Source organism: Fukomys damarensis, unplaced genomic scaffold, assembly GCF_012274545.1.
Source record: "Fukomys damarensis isolate Sample0158 unplaced genomic scaffold, DMR_v1.0_HiC HiC_scaffold_24, whole genome shotgun sequence".
NCBI classification, from domain to species: domain Eukaryota; kingdom Metazoa; phylum Chordata; class Mammalia; order Rodentia; family Bathyergidae; genus Fukomys; species Fukomys damarensis.
In genome coordinates this window covers 68,024,818-68,052,744 of record NW_022900936.1, presented here as the reverse complement: position 1 = coordinate 68,052,744, position 27,927 = coordinate 68,024,818, and the positions used below count along the sequence as shown (strand labels likewise).

Genomic DNA, 27,927 nt, shown 5'->3' with positions numbered 1-27,927 from the left:
CAATCAAGGGTTTTCAGCCTGCTAAACTTGTTCCCTGCAGGACCTGCCAACATTCCTGGAACATCCCAGCTGACTAATGGATTCTTTTCAAGCTATGCTGGTAAGTCATCTGCTCTGTGGTGATGGGCACTTCTCTAAGCAGCCAGGTACCAGTGGGAGGGAGCTTCCTTTGCACCATCTCTACCTTTACCTGAGGCAGCAACCTCTGGCCCAGGCCATATACTGGAGATCTGAGTTGACTGTGCTGAGCGCCACACTAGTGTGATTTACTACAGCTTAGAACGCAAGTTCCAAGAGAATAAGGTGCATCTCTTATACATAGTGGCTCACTCACAGCACTGGGTAGAATACCTTATATATGGAAGGTGTTTAGGAAAATATGGAGAATGAATGTGGGACAAATCAGGGCTTTTTTTTTGGTCAAAAGTCAATTGTTCTTGCCCCTGGAAGAGGACATATGGACTGACACAGTTGAGTGGGCCTTGTTGAGGAAGTCAGTGGGCACTCCCTTTGGCCTCTTCTCCCTATGGACTTAAGGAAAATATTTGTCTTTGAGATCCTTAGACTACCTTCACAATAGCATTTGCTTCTCAATACCCATGTGATGCTGCCATTTCCAAGATAGGCCCAGTGGCTCAGTGGTCTCCAGGCCCCAGCTTTTAGGTGTCACATGCTCACATCTCGCCCTCATCCCACTCCCCCAATCCTGGACCCTCACCCAGTGGAGAGCAGTACTTACTTTGAGCACTGTTTTATTGTCTGAGGATGGGGTGCGGCCAGACCACAAGGCAAATTTGCAGGGGTCGCCCTCTACGTGCTCGGTCACACCCAGCTCTGAGGTCTGTAGACAGGAAATGCCTGTGAGAGGCGGGGAAGGGAAGGGCAGTGGGGAAACTTAGGGCTGGGGTGGGAAGGGAAAGGCAACAAAGAGGAGAGGACCGAGGGAGGGGCTCTGTCAATCAAATTTCAACAGACTAGAAACTTTGTTCATCTACCCAGATGAAAGGACCTACAGGCACGTGCCTGATTAGCAGGTACCAGGGAGGGATGGTGAAGAGGGTGGCACTAAAAGCAAACAGAAAGAACTGTGAACTCTAAAATGCAGAAGTGAGTGGTAAGGGTGGGACCTGTCCAAGTAAAAGCCATTTTCCTGGAGGACTTTGGGGTGGAGGCTGGGGAAGAGAGGAGCTGGGTGTCCAGATCCCAGCTTGTCTATAGGCTCTAGGAAAGCAGGGAGTCTTGTCCTACCCCGCCCAGCCCACCTACCAGTAGCTTGTTCTTGTAAACATATTTCGTGTGTCCTGAAGAGTCTTTGATCTCCTTGCTAAAAACCAAGGAGATTTCAAAGAGGAACAAGTGCCGCTCCCGTCCCTTCCGGATCAGTGATTTTGGATCCCACACTTGAAAGGCATCCTGAAGAATCAACTCCCCCTGTACGTCCAGGTTCTCATCGAACCCTGAAAAATACCCACGTCCACTCTATGGAGTTTCTCTGTCACCACACTCAGGGAAGCAGTGTTCCACTCCCCCTTGGAGAAAGTCTTCCCTATTAGTAAGTGCCATGTGAACTCTCCTCCTCCCACTCCCAATGTGGAAGTGGCCTGTGGCCTCCCTAAGGACTCTCATAACTCTTCCATCCTCCCAACTGTTCCTAACTGGGGAGTTCTGAGTAGGGCTGAGGACAAACATGGCCTGATGGACATTATCCTCAGCTCCTTCCTCTGTCAATGCCTTATTTCTTATATTTCATTCCTAGGACTCTTCCTTTTGAGTGCTCCTGCGATGTGGTGCACAAGCTTTCATCAGTTCATATTTATACCACTTCAAGTATTTAGAAGGTGCTCAAACTTTAGTGTGCATAAAAATCACCTGGCAACCATGTGGAAACACAGACTCCTGTTCTCTCTCACCTCCCCAAGAAATTCTCAAGCAGCAGTTTTGGGGCAAGCTCTCATGACCAACTCCTAGCTGGTGTTGCTTGCCTACAGACCATACGTGGAGTAGCTGGAAACAGAGTACAGTGAAAGACAGGCTGGAGGAATACTTACTTAAAGAGGACACCCAAGATTGGGGAAAGAGGTGCACACAAAAAAGAACAGGGTGAAGAAAGTGTGATAATAGAAACACATTCAGATGATTAGTGCTCAGTCTGGAGAAGTTAACCCGTACTCTTTTGCTCTAGAATTGGGTTTTTTTGCTGGGTGTGGTCCAGGAACTAGTGAAATCACATAAGGTCTCTTCGATAGGGGTGGTGGTGCTAAGGTGAGGTGGGACGGGCCAAGAAAGCAAAAACAGCCCACATATTGTTGTATTTGCAACAGACTATACTTACTTCCTATAGCACCTGATTATCAGCCTGAACTGGAATGTTAAGTCTTAAATCGTGTATCGAGTTCCACCCTATTCCAGCTTCTCTGCCTATCTGTTTTTCAGGGTTAAAGCCACTTTATTGAAGCCTTGCTGTCTAAGGTTTCTGGATCCCAAGACTGACTGAGATCCTACCAGTGTTATATGGCTGGGCTTTTCTATCCGTTAGAAAGGCTGAAGGGCTGGCTACACAAGAATTAAATATACCAAATCCTACTAAATGGTAAATTTACATTATGTAGGGTTGTGTATATTTGACCAAAATTAAAAATAAAGGAGGGCACAATACTGAAGACACTAATATGTGGGTGTGTAATTAAAATTTCTTATTCTGATGTCCAAAGCAAAGCTGTACAGATTAACAGGACTACTGTGCATCAGAACTCAAGCACATTTACAGTAGGGATGATGGCCTAGCCTTCACAATTTCATTGGCCTGGTCCTACCTCAAGGCAGGTGTTAGCCAGACTGGTCTGTGAAGTGCCCCTCACAGGTCTACCAAGGGCCTACATTAACAGCTTGCCCTTTCTCCTCTATCCTTGCCCACTGCCTGACTCCAATGCACTTCCCTCCTGTGAGCAAGTTCCCTAGACTTAGGAATAGAGGAGGCATTCCCGGAAGGGCCAGGAAGACAGGTACCTTCCAGCATGCTGACATGCATGGCATCATTGGCTTTCTTGGGGACACTGAGCATCACCTCCAAGCCATCCTTGAGCTCCCCTTTCCCTTCTTCACAGCAAGTTAAAAGTTCCTGGGGAAAAAAGTCCAGACACAATTAGGATCATTTCCTCTTCCCAATCCTCCAACTGCCTCTAACACATCAAGGAAATTACACACCAGCGACATTCTCTGTAATAGCTCTTTCTGAGCTACAAGGAAAGTGGGGTGGGGAATTATCACCAAAGAATTCAACCACTGTTTTTCTTCCATTCTGAGTTTCCTCAGCCTTATCTAGTTCTAATGAAGTCAATTCAACCCACCTCCCAAATGGCTGGAAATTTAAGTCTGCAAGTAGGACACTCTTGTCACTGAACTGCTTTCCTAGAGAAGGAAATATACATAGAAGTGCAGTATTGTGGAATCATAAGAAAACAAGTAAGAATAAAGAGAATTAAGAGACGACAAAAGGATGTGCTACATAACACATAGCACTCATTTGTCTCTCCAAGCCTCTTATGTCACTTCTACTGACTGCATGAAGGCTGACTTCTATCCTACTGGGAGTAACCTGAGGCTAGTGGCATTATATGCTTATGACATTTCAGAGTTATAAAATATTTTTAGATTACGTGGATCAGGATTTCCTATCCCAGGGCCAACAGGTGGGATTCTAGATTAGCCATTCCATTGTCAGAATAGAAAACTGTGATGAAGAGGAACGAGGCAATGTCCTTCAGGTTATGTAACTCAAAGGAGGCCACACATCTGAGTCCAAGCCCAGCCCTCTATCCACTATAGCAGCCATCCCCAACATATCATCTGTGCACCAAGACTGCCCAGGGCAGACTCTTCCCTACTTTCTGGGGAGCATAACTTCTCTTCACTTTTCCATGGACATCTTGGTCATCATCGTCCCCACAAAAGACACTCAGAATCTTGCTGACAGAGAAAAGATCATTTCCATATCTTAGGAATCCTAAGACCAATTGGAATTTTTTTTTGCTCCAACTAGAGGAATGGGGGAATGTCCCATTTCTCTATGCAGATTACTGTTCTTGCTCATTCTGGCACTGGGAAAGAAACAGTGAGGCAACAAGGAGCTGCAATTTATACTCTCTCTGAGGGGGAAGGAAATGGGTGGTTGTGTAGGATCACACTTCTAGGAAAGAAAGACGTTCTTCAGATCAAATTGGTAAATGAACTAGTGACAGGCTTCCTGGAAAACACAATGCTGTCACTTGCTAGCAGCAGAATGCTTACCTACGGAATTGTTTCATCAGAATCTATCTGTCTAGCCTGTGTAGGACTTACAATGGCAAAAAAACCCCAGAATTTGTAGTTTTAGGGGCATAGCCCTCTGGAAAGTAGCTTATAACCTAAGCAACTACTGTGTCTAAGTAAAAAGTAAGCACATTTCATGACCAAAATGGCTTTCTCTCTGGAAAATAATAGGATGCAGCACTTTTTTTTTTGGAAAATGATACAATGTGCCACACATCATTTGAAGACCTTGTATGTTAATCTGGGCCAGAGCACATTCTGAGGCTCTAAGGGACTTGGAGGTGCACTGGTGGTGGTCCTTGACTTTTCCTGATTCACCTCTGCCTTGGGATTATTTATATGCTTCAATTTATTAGAAAGCAAAATATCTGGTTAATGAGATTGTGATATGAAAATCCAGTCTTCTGTTATCTTGGATTCATTCCCACACGAACAAGGGAGTTTTCTGTGTCTAAGAAGAGGTAAAGTCTTTGAAGCACACATTTGGAATTGTAGTTCTCAGCCCTGATGTTGGTTCCAGCCAGTCTAAGGTTGTCATTGTACAGAAAGTCATACTTCCTTCTGCTGATGTGAAGTTCTCTGGTGCCTCTGCTCCTCTCCTAATTTTAACCCTCCCAACATTGTTCTCATACATCATCAAAAAACACTTGAGGCAGAACATGGGAGAAAAACAAGAAATATACTTCAGTTTACAACAGAAAACACCAATTAGATTAATCTCCAAAAGCAATTTAACGAATCTACCAATCTCCCAGCAGAGCCAATAAATTTGCCTTATATGTTTGTGATAGTTTATGATAAGGAGAAGCCTCCACAGCTAATTCAGATTCTAAAAGGACAGTGTGGCAGATTTATAGGAAGAATATTGAGCACTCTTACTGACATATAGTTTCTACACTCGGGCAACACCTAACGTGATGAGCCCCAGAGCACACCAATAATTAAATATCAATTTATTTGGAGTAAAACTGGCTTTGAGGATAAAATAAATCTCATATTATTTATTTATACCAAAAGCTCAGCAAACTATTTTTCTTTTTTACTCGGCAGGCATTCTGCCACCAGTACATTTTAAAGAAACTAAAATTATCTTTTTTTTTCAATAATTTTACAATCTCCCAACAATAAAATCCCTTCTACTTTTTTTGTTCATTTCTCAGTTTTTTGGAAAGTTTCTCTCACTGGGCAACACTCAATTCCAGAATGAAGGCCCAGAGCTCCCCCCTCCAGCTGCCTAAAGCCATGTACAGGGTGACACATTCTGTCCTCCACTTCCCTCCCTTGTCTATGTCACATAATTCACCCTGGGGAACTTCAGCCTTATGAGATTAAAGATAAGATAAAAAAGCTGTATTTCTCTTAGAAATGTATCTTATTGATTAACGACACTAGCGAAGAGTATGGCGAGTCAATTTTGGCTTTTTAAATTCATTCAGAACACCAATTTGGGCAAAGGTTTTGAGTTACATAAACTAAAACCACAAAAATAAATGCTAAAGAATATTAGCACAAGAAAAATAATTTAGAAGGTCAAGCATGAAGCATGATAGAGAACAAGGAGGTATTTACAGAAATCTGGGCTGAGGAGATTCTAGTATAGGCACCCAACAATCACAGGCGATGAAGAGCATAAAGTACCTATGCCCTCAAGGTCAAAAGCACATGGACTTGTAGAACAGAGATGCTCCCTACCCCAGGATCTTATGAGAATATCTGAATCTTTCTATGGAAACTCCAAAAACTCAAGATGCAAAGGCAGTTCTGACAAAAAAGCAGACGTGTTCAGCACAATGTCACTTCTCACACTAGGTCCTCAGCAAAGGCTGAACACATGACATCGAGCTCTTGTTCTCTGAGTCATTCTACAGGGCTAAGGGACCTGAGTGCCCAGAAGCAGAAGCTCTCCTAAGAGATGAGGGAGGAGAAGATTGGCAGGGGAGGAAGCTGAAGGAGCAGGAGGGTGTGTGGCCTCACCATGAGCCTGAGGACAGGAGAACCGGGCCCAAGCTCCCTGTGCCTCCACCTTATGCTTTTCATCATGGACCCATGAGCTCTGAGCCAGGGAGACCTCAGGGTCTAGGAATGGTGGGTGCTCTCCAGTGTGATCAGAGCCCTAGATTAGAAACCAGACTGATTTTCACATTAGGTGAAGACAGAATATGTAAGATCCTACCAGGCATCTCTACACACAAGCTGAATTTCATCAGACTTTCTTTCAAATTACACTTCTTTTAACAGATCCCTTTCTATCCTTGTATTCACTGCATTACAGGAACAACCAGAAAAATACTCAAAATGGAGAAAAATTCCATCCTTACACTTGAGGAATTAGCATACAGCTATGTTAATATCTAACTGCCTATAATATCAATTTCTCTGGCTTTCTGCAGAAATGCCATATTTTCAGAATATCAGTGTGTTCTTACATGAGAAGGCTTAGCCAAATTACTTAGTATTTTGCATAATTCATTTATTTGACTTTAAATTGTTTTTTTTTACAAAGGAATTCTAAATCTATTTGTTGGTTCCAGAAAAGCCCTTAACATATGGGACCCTCCAAATACAAAATGTCATTGGGTTTCCTTATGTTCCCTTTGACTCTTTTCCCCCAGTGACCCTATTGGAGGTTATGGTAAGTGCCACCCTGACCTCTAACACACATATAAGCTAGCACTGTCCTGAAGATCCTGACCCTTGAGTCCATGAAAAGCAGGGACGACAGGAGGGATCTGCTCAGGAAAGAGGGATGGGAAAGCTTCTCAGAGACAGTGATTGAGGAGGCAGTAGCTAAAATTTGTACAAGAGTAGGTGGAAGTGAAAAGTAGTCACAACTTATTCTCACTCCCATTTCTTCTGTTCCTCCCCGCAAAACCAGCATCTGGAATTCCATGGGATGGGAAATGTAGTCGGGAGCCAGCAGTGCCAGAGTGGGCTCACCTCTGAAGCTGTGTTCTTGGTAAAGGAAGTCTTTAGGTGGAAGTTTTCCCAACTTGAGGGGCAAAGCTGAGACTTCTATGGCCTGCTTAGTGGTGAAGGGAGGGTGTGAGAGAAGGGGAAGGGAGGTACCTTCAGGAGCAACTGGTACTTGGTGATCCTCTGCACAGGTTTAATTAGATAGGAAGAGATGGAGTTGGCCAGACCGTGCCGCTGCTGGATCTCCTACAGGAATGAGAATAAGGTACAATGAGACATGGAGGAGGAATGTTCTAGAAGGAGGAGAGAAGGGTAAGAAGAGAGAAGGAAAAAGAAAGGTATATAATTATGAAAAAATATTCTTGGATAGGGATAATGGGCAGAGAGAGAAACAAAGAAAACTGGAGAGATGATAAAAAGGGAAACACTTTCAGGAAAGAAGTGAAGTAATGGGATAGAAGAAGAAATAAAGAGAGGTGAAAAAAGAAAAAAGATGAAGGCTATAATAGGCAGAAGGAGAAAAGGAGGGATGAAGCAATTGAAATGAAAGGAAAAACACAAAGATGGGGAAAATACAAGAGGGATAAGGGGCAATGAAAACAGAGACAGAGGATGTGGCTCATTCGTTTTGATGATTCCTGAGATATTTATCTGTCTTCAATCTTCTTAAAATAGTAGAAGAATATACCATTTTCCCTCCCCTTCTCTTTAAATTTAACTCATCCCAACTTAGAGTCATCATTCTTTTACATTTTTCATTGTGGTCAATGGCTCTTCTCTGTCCCTCAGGTCTCCTGAGCTGGAACTCATAGAGTAGTTTTTGGTTGTTTCCCTTCTGTTACCCCTGGTAACAAATCTTTCTCTCTAATTCTATGGACACCACCTTCAACATTCATGCCCAGGCCAACGCCATGGCCACCAGCTGCTACTGCCTTGGATCTTGTCTTTTAATTCACTCTCTATTCCACCTCCACATGAGCTTCTACACCCAAAAGTCTCAGGTTACAGAGATCAGAGAAGGGCATATTCTAGTGCCTGCTCAGAAAGGTTTTAGTCTAACTGAGACTGCTCAACACATCCAAAGTAGAGCCCGACAAAGACTGACAGTGAGAACTGATATTATTGGATGGAGGTGGTCAGGGAGGTTGGGAGAGAAAGCCTTACCTGGGTTTATCAGATAGAGAGCAATTGGTTAAGTGGAAAGTTGGAAGAATGACAGTCTCTAAAGAGAGATCATCAAACACAAAATAGGCTGAAATGACCACTGTGTAAAATAACCATAAAAACAAGAACCATGCCTGCATGGTACAGAGGAGATAGACATAGGTCTAAAACAAAACAAGACAAAAACCAAACATGGTCAGATAAGCAAGACTGGTTGGGTCATTTATTGATGGGATTAAGTTACAAAAAAGAGAATTTGATGGTATTTTTTTCAATAGGAAAAGATTATTGATCTTAAAGAGAAGAAACATATGATAGTATTTTTTCAGGAATGGCAATTATACGAGGTAGAGATTACAGAAACAGAATCACACAAACTAAGAGGTATTATAAAAGCCAGGTATCTAAATTAAAATTTATCATGTGATTCATCCATTCTACTTCTAAGTAGAATTCCACTTTCAAGAGAAATGAAAATGAACTCATATGTTTATGCCCAGAAAACTCAAATATCTATAAACAGATGAATGGAAAAATAAAACATGGTATATCCATACAATGGAATAATGTTTGGTTATGAAAAGGAAAGAGACAGTGATGCATGGGATAACACAGATCAACCTTGAGAGCTTGCTAAGTGAAACAAGTCTGTGGCAAAGACTACATATTACATGATTCCATTCATACGAAATGTCTAGACAAAGCAAATCTACAGAGAAGAAAGCAGATCAGTGATGACTTAAGGCTAGGGCTTGTGGCACTGGTAATAGCTAGGGGGTGTAAGCTTGTTCTCTGACATGATGAAAAAGCTTTAAAATTAATAGTACGGATGGTTGTACATATCTACAAGCATAACAGAAAGCTCTGTGTTGTACACTTTACTTGGGCAAACTGAGTGGTGTGTTAATTATATCTCAAGAACACTTGTTATTTTAAAGACTCCAGGTGGGGCTTTCCCTAATTAGAATTAGTGAGAACAAGGTGCTGGGCAACATACAAAAAATATTCTAAAGTTAATCTACATAGGACTAATATGAGGTTTCAGAGGAAGGGAATGAGAGGGAATAATAATTTAAAAATTATTCCATTTCCCAGCAACCAACCAGAAAGTAGTTATTTTCTTGCTCATTTGCCTCTTCCCAAAGATATGTGCTTACAGCAGGATTTGCTGAAAATGGTGGCAAAACAGCCAGCAGCTGGGCTTTCTTTGGGCAAATGAAATTTGTGGGTTTATTTGGGGGACCTGGGCTCCTCATAGGGAATACAGTCATTTAAACATGGTTTGTGTACTAGGAGAACACAAGCAATAAAGCATTTTCAACACTCTTTCTTCATTGAATGAGGAAGAGGCTGCCCCAGCAGCAAGATCAATATAGGCCAGCTCAGGATCCAAGAGCAACAGACACCACACCCAAGCTGTTCTCACAATTTGGGTAAAAATTCTGTGTCAGGTAAATGTGTAGGTCTTTCTAGGACTTCAATTTTCTGTGTTGTCTTTACAATAATAGATTATAAGACGGCCTTTTTAAAGGGCTTATCTCTCATAAAACATGGGCTTAAAGCAGATAAATCCTTCTGATGGAAAGGATGTTGTTAGGTGCAGAATTCAATAAACCCTTTTGATGGAATAGAAATAAACCACAAAATTATGCTTTCTGAAAGCTTTGGGAAAAAGCAGGAAGTGTAATTGCTTTCCCTCCCTGTGTCAGGCCAAAGGCGAATTGCTGGGGCTCTGGCTTCACTAGCCTTCTCAACTAAAGCACAGGCACCTCAGGCCTCCTTTGGAAACCGTGGTAGGCGATATCTCACTTCTTAGCCAAAGTCCAGAAATGGACTAGAAACAGGTAGGTAGGATCACTGGGCTAAGGGAAACAGTACAGCGCCAGGTACTGAGATATATACAAAAACACCAAGCAGGCAAAACATCAGGCCTCAAGGGGTTCACAGCATTGCTGGCCTTCCACAAGGCAAATTGCTATGCATACTGTAGGAGAGATACAAAGTACAATGTATGCATTAAGAAACAGAAGGATTCATGCCCCAAGCAGCATTTGTTCTTCAGAAGATAGGAAGAATTTTGAAGAATGACTCTGTGTGTGGTGGGGTGTGGTGTGGTATATTTGCAGATAAATATAGGGCACAATCCATCCTAGACAGAGGAAAACAGAGTCAACTAAGATAAGGAAAAGGAAGTGTCAGAGACATGCTCAGAACACAGAACCTCCATGTCATAAAAATGCATGGAAAATAGGGCACGGTTCACTTAAAACTTCAAAAAGACCTCACCAGATAACTCTGATGAATGACAAACCAGAAACATCTTAAGGAAATACATTATCAAAGAAAACAGTGATACAGAGCACTCAATATGACATTCGACAAATTCTGATACTAGTTTAGAGCATTTTTCTTGTGTTTTTCTGTTTTACTCTAGGAATTCCAATTTCAGGCATCCAGGACCATTTCCATATTAATTCTCCATTTTAAAAATCACACATTTGTTCCTCAACTAACCTCTGCCATTCAAGAGTGATTCCTTCTCTGAGCAACAAGGTACTCATGGAATCAATTATGTTGCGGCTGTGTCAGTCTCAAAAGATGCTCAGAGAAGGTTAATTTTGTAAACCTGAGTACAAGAACCATGTTTCAATGACTATAGTTTTCATAGAGCCCAGTCCACTATCTTGCATACAACAGATACCCAAATATTTATGAGAGAAAAGAAAGCAGGAAGGGAGGAAGATAGACTGATGGCCTTTACATTTTTCTGAATTCCAATTTTCTGTCATTCCTGACTGTCAGAATTGCCTTCACTGCTACAGTTTGTCTCTTACTGAATTTTTCTTTTTTCCTAATTTCATCTTTCTCTCTCATTCATCCCATGAGTCCTGCAGTCATCAGTTTGATTCTGTTCCCTTTATACCCAAGCAGTCATTCCTTTTGGGGATCAGCACTAAATAGATTCATCCCATCATCCATCAACCTGATTGTGTGTGTATTCAAAATCCAAGGATCTGACAAGGGATGCCAGCTTGCTTTCTTCTCTTGGCTTCCATAACAGCAAGTGCTCAATGTGACTACACAATTCTCTCACCAGAAACTTTAAAAATCCCAAAGCCCAGTTTCATTTGGGCCAATCATATCAGAATCTCAAGTTGGAGACACAGGAATCAGTATTTTTCAAAGTTGCACAGGGCAATTAAAATGGGTAACCAAGGTTAAAACAAATGCATTAGAGCAGTCATTCTCAAACTTGAGTTGGCACAAGAGACACCTGGAAGGTTCCTTAAAACTCAGATTTCCAGGCCCCAATCAAAGATCCCGAATCAACAGGTCTGGGTTAGGGTTCAAGAAGTTGCACATCTGGGCTGGGGATGCAGCTCAGTGGTGCTGCACCTGCCTGGCAAAAGATCCTGAGTCCAATCCCCAGTAGTGGGAAAAAAAAAATTTGCTTATCTAACAAATCTTTGTGATACTGACAAGGCTGGCCCACCACTTTGAGAACCACCATGTTCAAAAAAGCTGCACATTAAAGCAGAAGCAAAACATTTTCACCAATAAGTGCATCATGTTAGTTCTCCTGACATCACAAATTTTATGTCCAGCTACATTTGATGTTGAGGCACAGAGACAGATTTGCTTTGTCCAAAAGCAGTTGAGATAGGACAGGGTGAAACAAAAGACAAACAAATACTTAGTTTTTCCCCCCAACTTGGTCCACGAGATAAAGGTTTGGCGTGGTCAGTAAACACAAATGAGAAACAAAGAATAGCTAAACACCCATTGTCCCAAAGCAGAGAAACACTTCCACCTGCTCATCAATTTCTCAAGAATGGAAAACACAGCTTACATCAAAGAAGGTGCCCGCATGCTCCAGGATCAGTTGGTTGGAATCAGGCTTGTTTTTACAGTAGGTGACATACATCTGAAATTTGTCTGCCTAAAAAAGAATAAAGACAATAATAGGTAAGCATGCATGAATTACTCTGTTTCATCATCTACTGTGCCTGAAGAGCCCAGCATGGGCTTCACAATTAAATCCACAGACACCGGTGCCTGGAATTTCTGTGACAAATGTTTTGGGCTCATCCAAGCCTCAGTGTCCTACTAGACCTTGGATTATTGTTCTCCTATTGGCAGGTAGAGGATATTTGCTGAAAGTAAGCTCAGGTTAACATGAGTTTGATTTAGAAAGAAAGAGAAAAACCAACATATATTATAAATGTATTTTGAAGTTGGGCAATTTATCTTAGAGGTTGACCCTTTTGTATTACCCAAAACCATGTTCCTCGCCTTGAAAAAGACAAATGCTAGCCCTTTTCAAGACAAACACAAAACCAAAGAGGTACAATCCCAGATCTATTTTACTCTAAATTTCTCCATTGGAAGGGAGTTGAGGATCATCATGTCAAGCAACTATTCCATCTTTGCCAACTTCCCAGAAGCAATGATGGGGATGGGGAAAGAAGGCAGGGTGACCCTTTGGGGTAGGGTCTGAACAGTGATTCCTAAACAGATTGCTACTTCAAGCCAAGAACCTTATGACTGGTGAAAATACATCTCTTATTTCCCTTAGGACCCTTTTGGTTAGTGCTACATGCCCTTTCTACTGGGAAAAGTGTGTGTATTTTGGTCACCAAGTACTTTTCCCATTAGTTAAAGTGTCCACTTTGATACCTACAGGACATTTCAGGTATCTTCCCCTGCTAGAGCAGTTTAAGTATGTGCTCATCACATCAGATTTCATTGTTCTGAGTGCTTTACATAGATTAACTCATTTGATCCTCAGGTCACCACTATGCAGTTAGTTCTATTTTTGTCCCTATTTTATAGATGAGAAAATTGTGACACAGATTGTTTAACTGACTTTAAATTCCTAGTTAAAATGTGTAAATCCCAGACAATCTGGCTTCAAGCTTCTTGGTGTTAGCTACTGCCATTCAATATATTACAAGCAACTCTTTCTACTTTTCAATCCTATGCTACACTCATATATTAAGATTATGAGATTTAAGAAAATCTGCTATGGATAATTCTTGGCAAAAAGTACATAATTTATCCAGTCACCAAAGGTTTTCTGAAACCAATTTTAGAGACTGTAAACTGCCTAGGAGGTTGTTCATCATCTCTAAAAGACAATAATAAATCACACTTATGGTTGATTGTAAAAACGACCCACAAATTGCATGAAACAAGATGCAAAAAAATCCTTTTACTTACAAGATCAATCTTGTTTTTCTCTATGTTGGCTGCACAAGGGATCATACATTATTTATCAGCAAAAATATGAGCTATGCATTGGCTCATGTATTAGAACAAAATGAGACAGCAGACTTACTAAAAAAACAGTATATTCTTGGAAGCAAGCACTAGGATTTAATGAAAAGAAAGCTCGTCTGGGAGTCAGGCCTCAAGGTGTGCGGCTGGCTGTGATACTGATTACTGTCAGTGAGCCAGCCAACCTATCTCAGCTAAGACATGCCCATTTTTAAGATTCAGAACGTAACTATAGTCCTGCTGACTCCATAGGGCTGCTGGAAGCATGCATTCTCTGATTTGTGAAGACAATCTAAAAAGTAATTAACCTATTCTGAATGCAAACTATAATCAGGTCATTATTATACAGTAGAACTCTTGGCCCCGGGGGAAGGAATTTCAAATTTTGTTGTACTCAGCATCCTTAGTGGCCTTTCTTGAAGCTCTTTGTACTCATATCCAAGAGCCTATGCTCAGAACAGTGTGATGGAAATGCTAATGAAGGTTAATTTTTTGTTTATATGATTAGAACTTGGTACACTTGGCACATTTACTTCATCTGACAATAGCACCAAGAAAAGGTGAGGAAACATTCATGTTTCAGGTCAAAATTGGAATAGATACCCAGGAGTCTATTCATCTATATTAAGGAAAAAAGTGCAATCAATAGTCCTGTGGCTTCTGATCATTCTAATTCCCTCATTCATATCTTGTAAAAATAACTAGTGGATGGAACAGTTGCAAGAGTGGCGATGTTGTTCCACTCTCTCAATGTCACAATTCTGAAAAGTTCTTAGAGAGCTTGAGGTGCTCTGAGATTGGATTAGACAGCTAAAGTCTTTCCCAAGGATGGCCTCGTTCCATGGGGATGACTGCTTCACACACAGATCTACTTAAGGTCCCTCTCTGCAGCCCCTGTTCACAGTGACACTGGCACTGACACCAATTCTTAGCTCTGGCAGAGGTTCTGTATATATTCCTAGAAATAGGGACTGTGGGAAACGGAATTGTTTAGTTACCCAGGTGACAAAGCAGTGTCCCACATCCTCAGGCAGCTGCTCATATTTCTCCAGCTCTTTGAGGAAAATGCTGCAAGGGAAGAGAAAGACTGGATTAGACACCATGGTACAGAGGGCCCCCTCAGGGGATTCCACTGAAGCCAATACAACGGTAAATTTTTAATTACACATGGTCTCCACTCTCTAGGTGATAACACAGTGAGATGCAATTTTTAATGTTGGAACTCATTTCTTTAAAAATGTGTGTTAATTAACTAATTAGTGCTACTTAAAAACATATTCTTTCTTTTAGGGGCTCACACTTTGTTTTTGGTACTGGGGATCAAACTCGGGTCCTTGTGCTTGCAAGGTGGTGGAAACACTGAGCTAACTCCCTGGCCCTGGTTCACACTTTTTGAGGTAAAAATAATGAAATATACTTGAGTTAGATCTTTCATTTTATTGGAAATCATGAATTTTTTAAAGCCAAGTAATCTGAGCACACTTTGTGTGCCTGCCTATCTATCTAACTCTATCTGATCTATGGCCAAGTGTGGCAGCACATGTCTGTAAGCTCAGCTACTTGGGAAGCTGAGGCAAGAAGACAAAAGTCTCAGGGCAACCTGGACAACTTATTAAGATTCTGTCTCAAAAAAATTTCCTAGAGACACAGTGCAGACATAGTAGAGACAAAGCAAGGCTCGGTGTTCAATACTCTGTACTGCAAAAAGTATCCATTCTATCTATCTATCTATCTATCTATCTATCTATCTATCTATCTATCTATCATCTATAGAGAGAGAAAGAAAGAACTATCTATCTATCTATCTATCTATCTATCTATCTATCTATCTATCTATCTATCATCTATCATCTATAGAGAGAGAAAGAAAGAATAAAATATCATCCATGATCCCAGAGATGAAATGGAAAAAGTCAGTACTTCACAGGCCTTTTTATAATTTTTGTCTTCTACCAAAATTCAGTTTGTGCTAAAAAAATGAGTTGAATGTAATGTTTAATTATACAGACATCATTAGAAAGGGGAAATTTTAGGGACTGGGGATGTAGCTTAGTGGTAGGGTGCTTGCTTAGCATGTGAGAGACTCTAGGTTCAATCTTTAGTATTGCACACATATATACTTATACATATGTGTGTGTATATATATATATATATATTTTTTTTTAAATGGGGCAAATCACAATATAGCCCAAAACTAAAGTAAATTATTATTTGTGGATGTAGATCTTATGGCTCCTTTACATGTTAAGAAATAATGAAGAAATGATTACAACGACTGCAAATTAATGCATTATATAAGTGGTTTAGGTTCAGGGAATATATGTTTTAACAAGCCAGTATTATTGGAATGAACTTTGCCATTAAAGATCACACAAAAGTTTGTCAAACAAAAAGTATGAGGCTTCATGGAAGCTTATTGATGGAAATAGAAAATGCTGTGGTCTTTATAATACAGACCAATTTGACAGTAGCTATCACAACCATAAATGTGCTTAGTTTTGGACTCTAAAATTTTAATTCTTGGAAATTCCTATAGTTATATATACATGTATGAGTCATCATGTACACAAGTATTAAATGTGACACTGTGTATAAGAACAAATATGGTCTGTAAAGAATAAATATTTAAATTATAGCATAGTCCACAGGACTGAATACTATATAGTTGAATAAGGAAAAAAAAACTTTCTATGTTTTCACATAGAAGATTCTAGAACAAGCTAGGTGGAAGACTGTACATTATATTTTGCTATTTTGTCCAAGAAGGAACACATATTCTATTTCCAAACCAAGGGACTGGTCAAAGCCATTACCATGGGGAACCAAATGAAGTAACAGGATGGAAGGCAGTGGTGAGACTTCTCAATGTTTACATTCCTCTTTAATTGTGATTTTAAAATTATGTACATGCATTATCGTAAAAATTACATTAAAAATGTGACGTGGTCCTGCATCACTCTACTTACCTCTACCCACAGGACAAATGTTTTAATTTGACTTGACTTCTCTACCTGGCTCTTATTGTTCACACATTTCGGTATTTTCATATAATTAAGTATAAGCAATTATGAATTTTATATATGACTTGTGTTCTTCCTTCAGTGATACAGACAAATTTTTTGGTCGTTGTTTATTTGTTTTTGCAGCATTAGGGATTGAACCCAGTGGAGTTCTATCATTGAGCTACAACCATAATCCTTTTTACTTTGCATTTTCAGATAAGGTCTAATTTTCCCCAGGCTGGCTTCAAATTTGTGATCCTCCTGCCTCAGACTCCTGAGTATCTGGGATCACAGTTATGCAATTTTAAAACATTTTTTTCAGATTCTACCTGGAAAGTAACAATGCTAATAATGATTGGTAGGGTCATGTATGACTTTTTTTTTGTCCACCTGCAATTTAAACTTTTTTCTACAATACACAAGAATTGCCTGAATAATAAGAAAAAAAAGTCATTAAAAATTTGGGGGCTCCCAGCAGTACCCATTTGGTGATAATTAGCTTTCTCCTAATAAGTGTGGATTTTACAGCACCCTGAACTGATTCATGGAGCAGAAGTAATTATAATACAATCTGGGCCTTAGAAACATAAATAGGTAGTGCTCCAAATCAATGAAGTATCATATTATTTCTACTTTTAAAAAAGGCCACAGGTAACACATTTAATGTAAATTCTAAAAGAGAAATATGAAAAGAAGTATGTAATGTTATAATTGAGGATTAAACGGTTTAATATACATTTATGTTGGAAAGAGAGGCAGTCTGGCTTCTCACCACGTAAGTGGACACGCACACACATGGGGTATATAGATGTTTATGTTCACATCTATGTGTATTATCTTTTAATCTCTGGAACTGAATTATAAAAGGTATTTATTATGTAGCTGCTTTTCACAAGGACCACTAAATAATAAAATGTACAGTATCTTCAGAAGTGGTCTTTCAAAAGTTGAGGTGTTTCTTACATAGTGATCTCTCATACTGGTCTTAAATATATAATCCTCAGAGGACATGAATGAAAATCCAGCAGATTGAACAGCACCTAGCACAGGGGCTGGAAAAGTGGGGTAATTGAGGTAGAAAATCTTATGTTTTATTCTGGGACAGGACTGGCCTAAGAGAATAATGCTTAATAGGAGGAGGAAAAGAGAGCTTGGAATGAGAGAAAGAGGAGAAAGGGGAAGAATCTGGATGCATAGGGAATGGCTCTCAGCCAGTAGGAAACTGTCACCTGCCAATGCCAAGGTCTCTTCATCTATGGGAGTACCATTACTCTGAACTCTGACTCCAGTGTTGACCCTAGTGCTAGATAGATCCTTCTCTTTTTAGCATGGCCAAAAATATGGTGAACAGCCTGGTTTATAACATTTCACATAGGATCTAAAAAGGCATTGTTCCAAAAGTTGGGAGGTCACCCCTTGTGACTCAAGGAAAGTTTCTGTTTTTCCTTGACTTACAACCCAAGGTCAGCTGAACTGGTCACTTAATCTTAATTTTAAGCAAACAGTGGCAACTGTACCTATGGAGTTAATGCTTGATCCAGAGGTGGACAATGTTATCAATTTTATTAAAAATCCTAGTAATTTGGGCTGAGGATTTAGCTCAGTGGTTCTGCCACCTGCCTCGCAAACGCAAGGTACTGAGTTTGATTCCCAGTACCCCAAACAAAAAACAAAACCAGAAAATCCTAATAATTTAAACAGAGCAATACTATGACTTTTGTGATGGCAGCTACCAAAAATCTATGGGAAGAAGTTTGGGTTGAAAATTCCCAAGAAATGAAAATGCTATAAACTGAATTAAATGGATGGCATATGATCCTATGACTAATGGCTTCAATAAAATGAGGTATTTTTAAGAAAGAAAAATATAACATTTTCTTCAAATTTACATGTACATGAGATCTTCACAAGAGAGTGAAATCCAAAGAAATGAACAAAGCATGAAGCTTTTATAGCTCTTTAGACAAAGAATAACAAATGTGTGAAAGAATGACAGCATCTGGACCAGGGATATCTGGAACAGACTGGTGAATTCTAGGGATGCTGCTAGGAGTTCTGGCCAATGGTGTGTGGGTGATGGAGAAGCTATTTCAGAGTGTTCAGGTTCTTTGCAACCCTGCTTCCAGTCTCTGGTGATCAAGGCTATTTTCTGGCTTTGCTATATGAAGAACATCCCTCCCAGAAAAATCTTTATGGCTTGCTGCACTTAGAAAAAGGCAAACCAAATGAGAGTTTTAACAACAGTCACCACTAGTTACCTTCCACTGATACCAGGTGCCACTTTCCTTGCCTCTCATTGCCAAGTGCTGTACAAGTTAAAGAACTAGAGTTCACACTCTGAATGTAAGGGTGTCTCCCGGTTTCATTTTCTTCATCTTTTTTCTATTTTTTTGGTGGGGAGACAGGATCACCTTTTGTAGTTCAGAATGGACTTGAAGTTACTATGTAGCCCATGCTGGTGTCAAACTTGCAGAAATCCTCCTGCCTAAGGCTCCCAAGTACTAGGATTACAAGTGTGACTTTATCGTTAAATAACAAATTTATTTTTATCTTTATCTTTAAATAAAAAATAAACCTTGCAGGGTTGTGAGGATTTAATGAATCTATATAGTAAGGGTCTCAACTACATGGCACACAGTAGGCACTAAATAGTAGTTCCTCAGGATCAGTGCTTCCCATTCTTAACAAACTCAGATGGGTTTTTATAAACATACACTTTTCACACTTTTAAGAGTCTTCACCCTAAGAGACTTCTCCCCCTAAGCCCGTTTTTAAAAAAATTCTACAAAAGGTTACTTTCCTTTAACATATCCTGGGAAAGTCTTGATTAGATAATATGTGAAAGTTGGATTCTAAGGTCATGTATATCATTTAAATTAGGGAACTACTAGGCTAAGCTGACGTTCTTGTTTTGTTTCAACTACAGGACTTTACAAATTCTATACCATAGTGAGGTACATTGTGTATCTGTGGAAAAAAGAATGTATGCAGCACTTCTCAAATGCCTTAGTAAATATAACACTTCTGGGGTGGGGGTATGAGTATCTCCTTTGTTACAAGGGCATTCTTAAGAAACCCTATTTAATGGTCAGCATATGTGGCTGTGCACTGCCCTCTGGGGTCAGGATCTGAGTATCTACATTGATAAAAAAAGCTTCCTAGGTGATTCTAATGCATCTAGTCCACAGAGCTACCAGGGAAGGGGGCAACTGCCCTAGATTCCAGCACCACGCTTCCAGTTGGCAAATCCTTCATCAACTCTACAACTGAACTTGGTGGTGGCAGTGGGATCTCAGAATGAGATGTATGTGGCTTGTGCCAGGCATGTCAATTCAGAACTTTGAGGAAGACATTCACTACCATCTCAGCGTCATAGCTGCAGGTAAGTGGAGTATTGAATTCTGCTTGGCTTTCTAATTTGAGGCTTATGAAGAAGACAATTTAAATCTGATTGGTATTATTCCATATCCATCAACAGATATGATGAGTTTAAGTGAAAGCCTAATAGCTCACAACACTCCCACAGATGATGCAACACTCCCTGCCAGCTGTTCTGCAACAATAGCTTGGTCCTTACCATTTCAACAATTATAGGTAATAAACTGTGGAAGAATGAACAAAGCAAGGAGTTAAAGTTTTTGTTTGAGTGTCTGGAGTTCTTTTAGAAATTAAAAAAAACTTTTAAAGAAATATCAAGATTTAAGCAATGCTATCACTCTATTATCTGCGATATATTACACAGTTACTTTATGAGGAAAATGCGTCCCTTTGGCTTTGTGTGGAATCCTGGGAAATGAGGCCTGTAGAACTTATTGATAGAAATCTTTCTGAGTTTTGTCATTGAGTGTTACAGCTTGTGTCTAGATGTCCCTTCATGCAGTTTTAGATAGGGCTTTTTCAGAGAGGGCTCAATCTAGAGTGTGTGACATTGGGATTAAGGGTGTGTGATCATTAAATCAGGCCATTGATTGGTCTGGCACCACCCTCATCCCAGTAGCCTAGACAGAGTATAAAAAGGGCAGAAAGATGCTGCTAAGGCCCCTTGTTGCTTTGCTACCTTCTGGCCTGTTTCTCCCCTGCCAAGCCACCCTGCCTTAGAGCCAGCTGATTATGGACTGAAACCTCTACAAACTGAAAGCCAAATAAACTTTTCTTCCTTTAACTTTGGGGGTCAGGTATTTTGTCTCAGGAACCAGAAAAGTAACTAAGACATTGAGCGTTATGGAGATGTACCATTCCCAAAGTACTCCAAGCCACCTGCTATTTTCTCCAAAAATAAGTCTGGTCTATAATCTCCCTACTTTTGGGGAAGTGCATCCTTCACAGAGGGGCTCCCAACATTGCCCAGCAAACAGACCTTTACCTCAAGGAGTTATCTGCATCTGTGGAGCAACAGCAGTTTGGTGACCTTGTGTGTGTATATCTACATGATGACTGGAATGCTGGGAGTAGTGTGATGAGGAAGGGCGAGGGGCTGTGGCAAGAAGTGAAGAGAAGCATAAAGAACATACAATAAAAAATTAAAGTGGGGGAAGTGCGGGGAGAAGGATGTCAGGCTCACTTACATCTGAAGAGTCCAGGACACTGCCTTCTGATCAAAGCAGAGCTGGGTGACTGCCTTTAAACCAGTGAGACTAGAGATTATTCTAAAAAATCCATTAATGACCAGACAGATCCAGAACCTGGAGTATAAAGTCCTAGACTGTGGGGCTAAAGTGGCTGGAGTAGATACTGAATTAATGGAAAGTCAGGAGCACCGAGTGGAAGGTGCTGGATTATCATGGTGCAAGTCTAGTACCATATGATCACCTTGGCTGAACAATGGGAATCTCTTGGCCCCGTCCCTTTACTTTACATCAGAAACTTTGGTTGGGCTAGAGATGAGGAAAGGGGTGAAGCAGGGCCAGGTTACCACTCTGCACTCCTCCTTCCCTCCCCAACAGCCTCCAGCCTCAGGCAGCAAACTTACCTTGCTGTTCTGCTGCTATTCAATGGGTTTTCTCAGTATTTCCTTATTTTATCTAATATGTGTGCTCAGATGAATACAAATTTATTTGCATATGTACATATCAAATGTACCGTTAATGTAAAATAAATATAAATCTTACATGTGATGTTATTCACATCCATTAAGGTGACGTTTGGCAATGAGGCATGAATGCTAAAAAGTTAGTGGGTACAACTATAACATGACTTTGACACACTCAAATGTTTAGATTTCATCTTCCTTTGGCTAACGTCCAATGTTTATATATACTGTAATGTTGACAGCTTACCGAAAACACAATACTAACAAGACCACAGCTACAACCCTCCAAAGATTGTATAAGGCCCACAGTTATATCCCTTAGAGTGTGGGTGTGGGGCCCAGGGAAAATGACTACAGATCTTTCCCCTCCTGCCCACATAACTCTGACTATCAATAAGATGACAGCTGGACCCTTTGGCTGTGACACTAATTAGTTTGCGCAGGTCACAAACAATTGTAAGCTCCAGATTCTATAAAACAAGGGAGCCAGATTATCACCAGGATTTACATCCAGAAAGTCTATGATTTTCCTTAAAAAGAGACAAAACTAATACCAAAGGTGTTTGGGGTAGGGGAAGAAGCAGAGAAAATGCATGTTTTAATCCAGGGTACATGTGAACAGGCAGTGCATGGTAGCTGGCTGTTGTTCCTGCCCTGGGCCAGGAGCAGAGCCTTTTTCTTAGCACCTGGTGGAGTCCACATCTCACTGTTAGGCTATGGGTCAACCCATTGTGTTTTAAGGGGTAATAAAAACAATTTACAGGAGGCAACTGGCATTAAAAAAGAGGAGGAGAAAGAGTAGAACCTAACCCAAAACACCACAGTGCATCACACATAGTGAGGGTGTTGTTTTGCAAAATTTAATTTCTCCATTATACACAGCATATAAACATGCATGTATCAGGACACTGTAATCTTTTTCTTTGGTTCATGATAAAACATATTTGAAGAACCACCTTGCTTATTCTCCTAACTGCATTAGGATGGTAGTCTCAGGGAGGTGGCTGTTCTTACCCATTTTTCTTCCTTTCCTTTCTGCACCTCTCTATTCCTCAATCTACCTACCTGCTTACCAGCCCACTCCCCAGCTCTTGCCTCTCCCTATTCCTCCTTTTCTCGGTCTCTTCTGATCCCTATTTCTTCTCCTCCCCCTTACTATCCACCCAATTCACTGTTTTCTCTAACTCACATTCTCTCTAGGGATTTTGCCCCCCTTTCCCATCTTCTATATCTCATTCCATGTCCCTACCACCTTTGACTCACAGTCTCTCTCTCTACTTTCTTCCTTTCTCCTCACTCTCAGAGACACTTGTGTGACAAATCACACCCTAAGTAGGGAGTGAGAAATGGTCCCTTCTTGCTTCTAAGACCCAGACTTAATTAAGCCATACGCACAAATTCCTTTCTTGGAGGTCCCTGTTCAAACTGTCCTCTGGCACCAAGGAAGCCACCACTGCCTAAAGGCCTTTCCTGCTACTCTGACTGTGAACTGCATTTGTACCCCACCTCCATCCTTCTTACAGGTACCCACTATTCTTGGAACTCAGAGTGCAGAATTGGGACGCAGTTCATCCATGGGTACTGGCTTTATCTCCAAAATGGCAAAGGTCTGGCCCAAAGAAGAAACTCTGGGAAGATGACCAAAATGTAGTTCTGGTTCATCTCCCACCCAAGTACCCCACTACACACACCTGGTCTTCACCTCAGCTGTGCACCACACATGACTTCTGGCTGTCCACCCAGTCCCACAGAGCACAGAATGCAAATGCAGTACTGAACACCCAAGGCTAAACCTAAAAGCTTCCAGCCCTGCCCAGAGGTAGGGAGTGTATAGGAGGAACACCAGCGTTGGTTACTGGTCTCCCACTTGCCTTTCCTATGCTTGCTGAAAATACATTTATTTCAGGAAATTATTGTAGGGGCATTGAACTTGATTGATACAGCTATAGAAGGAATAGGAAATGGTCCTCAAATTTGGGAATTCATGTGAAATCCAGTCAGCTGTGAACCAATTTGCTTATATTTGGTTGCCACAGATCAGTGTCTAACAGAGTAGGGGGAGACAGAACTGAAGTGAGAGGCCAGCCTTCTGGAATCTAGTGCCTGATCTTTAGGGGATGTGAGGCCACACCCTGGGCAAGGCACTGGCTGTTCCTTGGGTCTCAGTCTCCTTTCCTGTAATGGACAGGGTTATACTTGATGATTAAGAGGATCCTCTGAGCCCTCACAGCAGAGACGTTGTAACAATGTTATTGTTCAGATTCATGTTCCATCACATCTCCTAATAACTCAAATGGAAGCAGCTCAGATTTAACTGAGCATTTTAAACAAAGGGCTGTTCTTACCAAAGCTATGTATCTAAAAATTAAGGCTGGCTGATAAAAAGTAATTTTTTGAATTACAAATTGTAAGTTAAGCAAAGCACTCCCAGTTGGAGGATCTATTTATGGGATACACTCTTTTGTCCAAGCATTCCAGGAAGGCTTAGCAAAATGCAATGGAAAGAGGTCTAAGCCTTGTGTACATAAGCAAATTTCATGATCTTTCTATTTAGGTGTGTAGAAAAAGATTAGTGCAAAATGGAAAGAAGAGAAGGCAAAACTAAGTACATTTCACTTCAATCTCCAATTGGGATAAAACCTCCCCCCAACCCCTTTTGGTACCAGGAATCAAACTCAAGGCCTCACTCAAGCTTGCCAGTAGTGATGAGGGGGAAAAGTCATACCTAGAGCTTTTTCTTTTGAGACCTTCGTAAGCAAAAGAATGAATTGTGACTTGAATAGCACTAACTGTAAGTCTGCAAAATATAATTTTATTTTAGCTCATTCATCCACCTATCCAACAAATACTACAAGTCTACTATGTGCCAGGTATTGGACTATGCAGAGAAAGATATAGACCCTTAAGAAATTCATAGTCCTTACATATTCTAAGTTGGGTCAATAGCCATTTTATCTCTTACTTATTACAGATTTTTAGAAGTGTTATATCTTCTCCATTAATCAAAATTTGCATGGCTTAAGTAGAAAACACACATTATGAGTACTATAAAGCCTTAGTCCGCAGATAATGTAGGAGATTAATATACAGCTTGATATCCTTGGATATTCCCTTGAATCGTGAGTAATTGAAAACATTAATTTCTTTTGGTTGACAACTTTCTAAATATATTGTGAAGTTCCTTGCTTTTAACGCAAAGCATAGTAATGATTCAGGGTTGTTACTACTATCAATTATTATGCTACTCTGTAATATGGTGGCTGTGTTAGACCCTACAGTGAGACACAGGGTGCTTTGCAGCAATACTCAACAGCCCCTCAACATTATGATTGTTACTGTTGTTTTATTGCTTTTTTGATATTTACTCACCTTCTTTCTGACCAGGTCTTACTTTATGTTGCTCACCTGACTCTTTACAGTATTTCTTGTTTCTATAGTAAATTCTTTCTCCTTACAATATTTCTTGCTTCTAAATTTCTGTGGAAGCTATATAACCAAAAGATGAGGTGGCTGGTAGGGAGAACAGAAAGCGACTGTTATGAAGAAACAAAAGCTTAATCTTGTCTTTAAGTTGCTCAGAGGCTGAATTTTAGGCTCTTCTTGCTCTTCTGTAATGTGCTAAATAAGCAACATGTGTTTGGTAGCTGTGTTCTTGGTATCTGTATTTATTCTTCCATTTACCAAATTCAGCTTAACTTGACTTTTTGAAGGATTTCTTAGAACTGTATCTTGTAAATTGTAGGTAGACTTTCAGCTATTCAAAAACTATAGGATTGCTTGCCATGGGTTACTTAAGTGATACTGTGAAGCCAAACTAAGAGGCATTATCCATGTTAGATAATTTGGTACAACTGTTCAATTTCAAAATGAATATTATTTCCCCTTCTAGATTGATTTGGCAAAAGTGGGGTTCACAGGATGTACATGCTGTGAACCTGACATTTCCATATTTAGTTAACTTGGGAAGAACATGGGGAAAGTGAGACTAGCTGACTGAATCCCAGAGACCATTAGTCAGACAAGAAAAGGTAACAAGACTCACCATTTGCCAATCCGATGTCTTCTCTGATATCCTGAAGGAGATGGGTGATACTGACCAGGGGCTCAGGTGGTGGAATTGGGATCAGTGGTCAATAATGGATTCATTAGGATCTTATTAATAATAGGCATGAGGACAGAATATTTCTACATCAGGGGATTTCCAGGCAGACCAGATGGGGAGTATTAAAGTTTATGGTTTAAAAAAAAAAAGACTGGGAACTTTTATTAAGTTATGTAGAATCTAGAATCAAAAGGGTTCCCCTGTTAGTGTTTACTGCTCTTTAATAATGTGACAAGGTTAGCATGTCAGGGGAGCTACATATTTTATCTTTACCTAAACTTATGCCATAATAAAGATGAATCATCAGAAGGGAAATGAGTTTCTTATTTAGATCTTTTGGAGCCCAGGATCTTCTTATACCCTTTTGCTTGTCTTAGTTATTCTCAGCACAGGGGAACTGTGGTTTCACTTTCTTTGTCCAATATGGCCATATCAATGTAAGTTTATTAAAATTAAACAAAATTTAAAATTCAGTTTTTTAGCACAGGTTTAATAACACCCATAGCTAATGGGTAATGCGTTGGGCAGTACTAATATAGAATATTTCCACCCCTGGAGAAAGCTCCTCTGGACAGTGTGAGTGTAGTTCTGCCTTGGAGTGGCTCTCCACCTGCACAGATGGCCTCCCCATGAACCCCTGGTGCCAGCTGTTCTATCTCCAGCATCTCTGTCAGCTCAGGAAGGCCCTGGACTACCCAATTTAGCCTTCTCTGCAGGAGGCTCCTGAGAGTGTGCGGGCTTCATGCCACTACTCTTCCTGTGTCTTAAGTTTCTCTCTACTTGTATTTTAGAACTAAGTTATTTCTATTGGTTGGTCATATAACTCATCTCACTCATGATCTTGCTGACCCTCTACAAACCACAAACATGCTTGGTATGCTGAGGAAAAATACCTTACAACAAGATGGGAGCTGAAGAAATGAACTGCAAGGTTTCAGGGCTCTGTAATTCTACTTATTTCAACGAATCAGTACTGATGGATATTTTCCTTTATAAGTTGTCAAGAAACGTGCTGTACTAAGTATTTTGAATGTTTTTGTTGTTATGTGGTTGAGGGTAGGGATAATAGGATAGTTGGGGGTGGAAGGAATATTTAGGTTGCAAAAAACCTCAATGGAATTTGAAACCCAAACTCCACAACAGGATGGTTAGTCTCCAGGGAATTCTAACGTCAGGATTTCCCACAAGTTTAATGAAGAGAGGCTGTTTTTGTTTCTTTAAATGCCAGTAACCATTTTGATTAGGCAGATGAGGATGCTGCCTGCTAGGTCTTCAAGGAAAATTGGGGAGAAATATGCTGAACACTTGATTTTAGTTTCCACTAGAAATTCTGGAGGATTGTAGAAAAATGGTAAGAAAGAAGTATGACAGGAACTGACTCAGAGAACTGATCAGGTAAGACTATATCAGGTAAGATGTAAGGTTCACCAAATGCTACGGATCCACTTGTTAGGGGTATTTATGGCCCTAGGTGTGATCTGCTTAACCTACCACCAACCTACTTGTTATGAAAATCGTAGATCTCCTGGATGTTGCCAAAGATGATATGCTCTTTATTAAGGATCCCAGGGGGGATCTCCTCCACACCACTGGTCATTTCCCACAGGTAGGTCTGTAAGACAGCAACAGTTTCATTACTGGCAAGTATGCCACCAGAATTCAGACAAATAAAGAGACTCTTAGACTTGGGGACAAGACTCAGACAATGCATGCAGTTTAATAAACCTGAAAGATCCACTATCCTCAACTTCAGTAAGTGCACCCAAGTCCTCTTGTTATTTATCAAGTGTGTGTGGACTTGAGTGGAAGAGGTGGGGGTGAAGATTTTCAGGCTCAATTTAAGTTCACTCAGTATATCATGGTTTTTATTTTTGAATTGGAATACCTTAAACACTTTTTTTTTCCTGAGTCTAGCTCCAGACTGAGAAAACTGTAGACTTTCTTTTCAAAGCACTTTAAACTCCTATGCAATTACTGTTGATTCAGGGAGAAAGATTTCCTCTCCTTGGCTTTTTTTACTTGTTAATCTCTGAAAAGAACAAGAGCACTGAACTCCTCTCAACAAAACTTGACAATGGCAAGGATGTAATTTTTTTTTTTTTTTTTTTTTTTTTTTTTTTGTGTTGAGTTTT

General features: G+C 40.3%; 1 protein-coding gene across 17 annotated transcripts in view; it reads right to left on the bottom strand.

Moving 5' to 3' along the window:
- The window catches only part of Kalrn (kalirin RhoGEF kinase), a 584,665-nt gene that overhangs the window by 211,121 nt on the left and 345,617 nt on the right, over nt 1-27,927 (bottom strand). For all 17 annotated transcript variants that reach the window (XM_010618178.2, XM_010618187.2, XM_010618192.2 and 14 more), the window contains exons 25-31: nt 27,298-27,407; nt 14,661-14,730; nt 12,236-12,325; nt 7,375-7,467; nt 3,007-3,118; nt 1,267-1,457; nt 740-841 (exon numbers count right to left, since the gene is read on the bottom strand). In XM_010618178.2, coding sequence (XP_010616480.1) covers nt 740-841; nt 1,267-1,457; nt 3,007-3,118; nt 7,375-7,467; nt 12,236-12,325; nt 14,661-14,730; nt 27,298-27,407 — 768 coding nt within the window. The remainder of the gene's footprint in view (nt 1-739; nt 842-1,266; nt 1,458-3,006; nt 3,119-7,374; nt 7,468-12,235; nt 12,326-14,660; nt 14,731-27,297; nt 27,408-27,927) is intronic.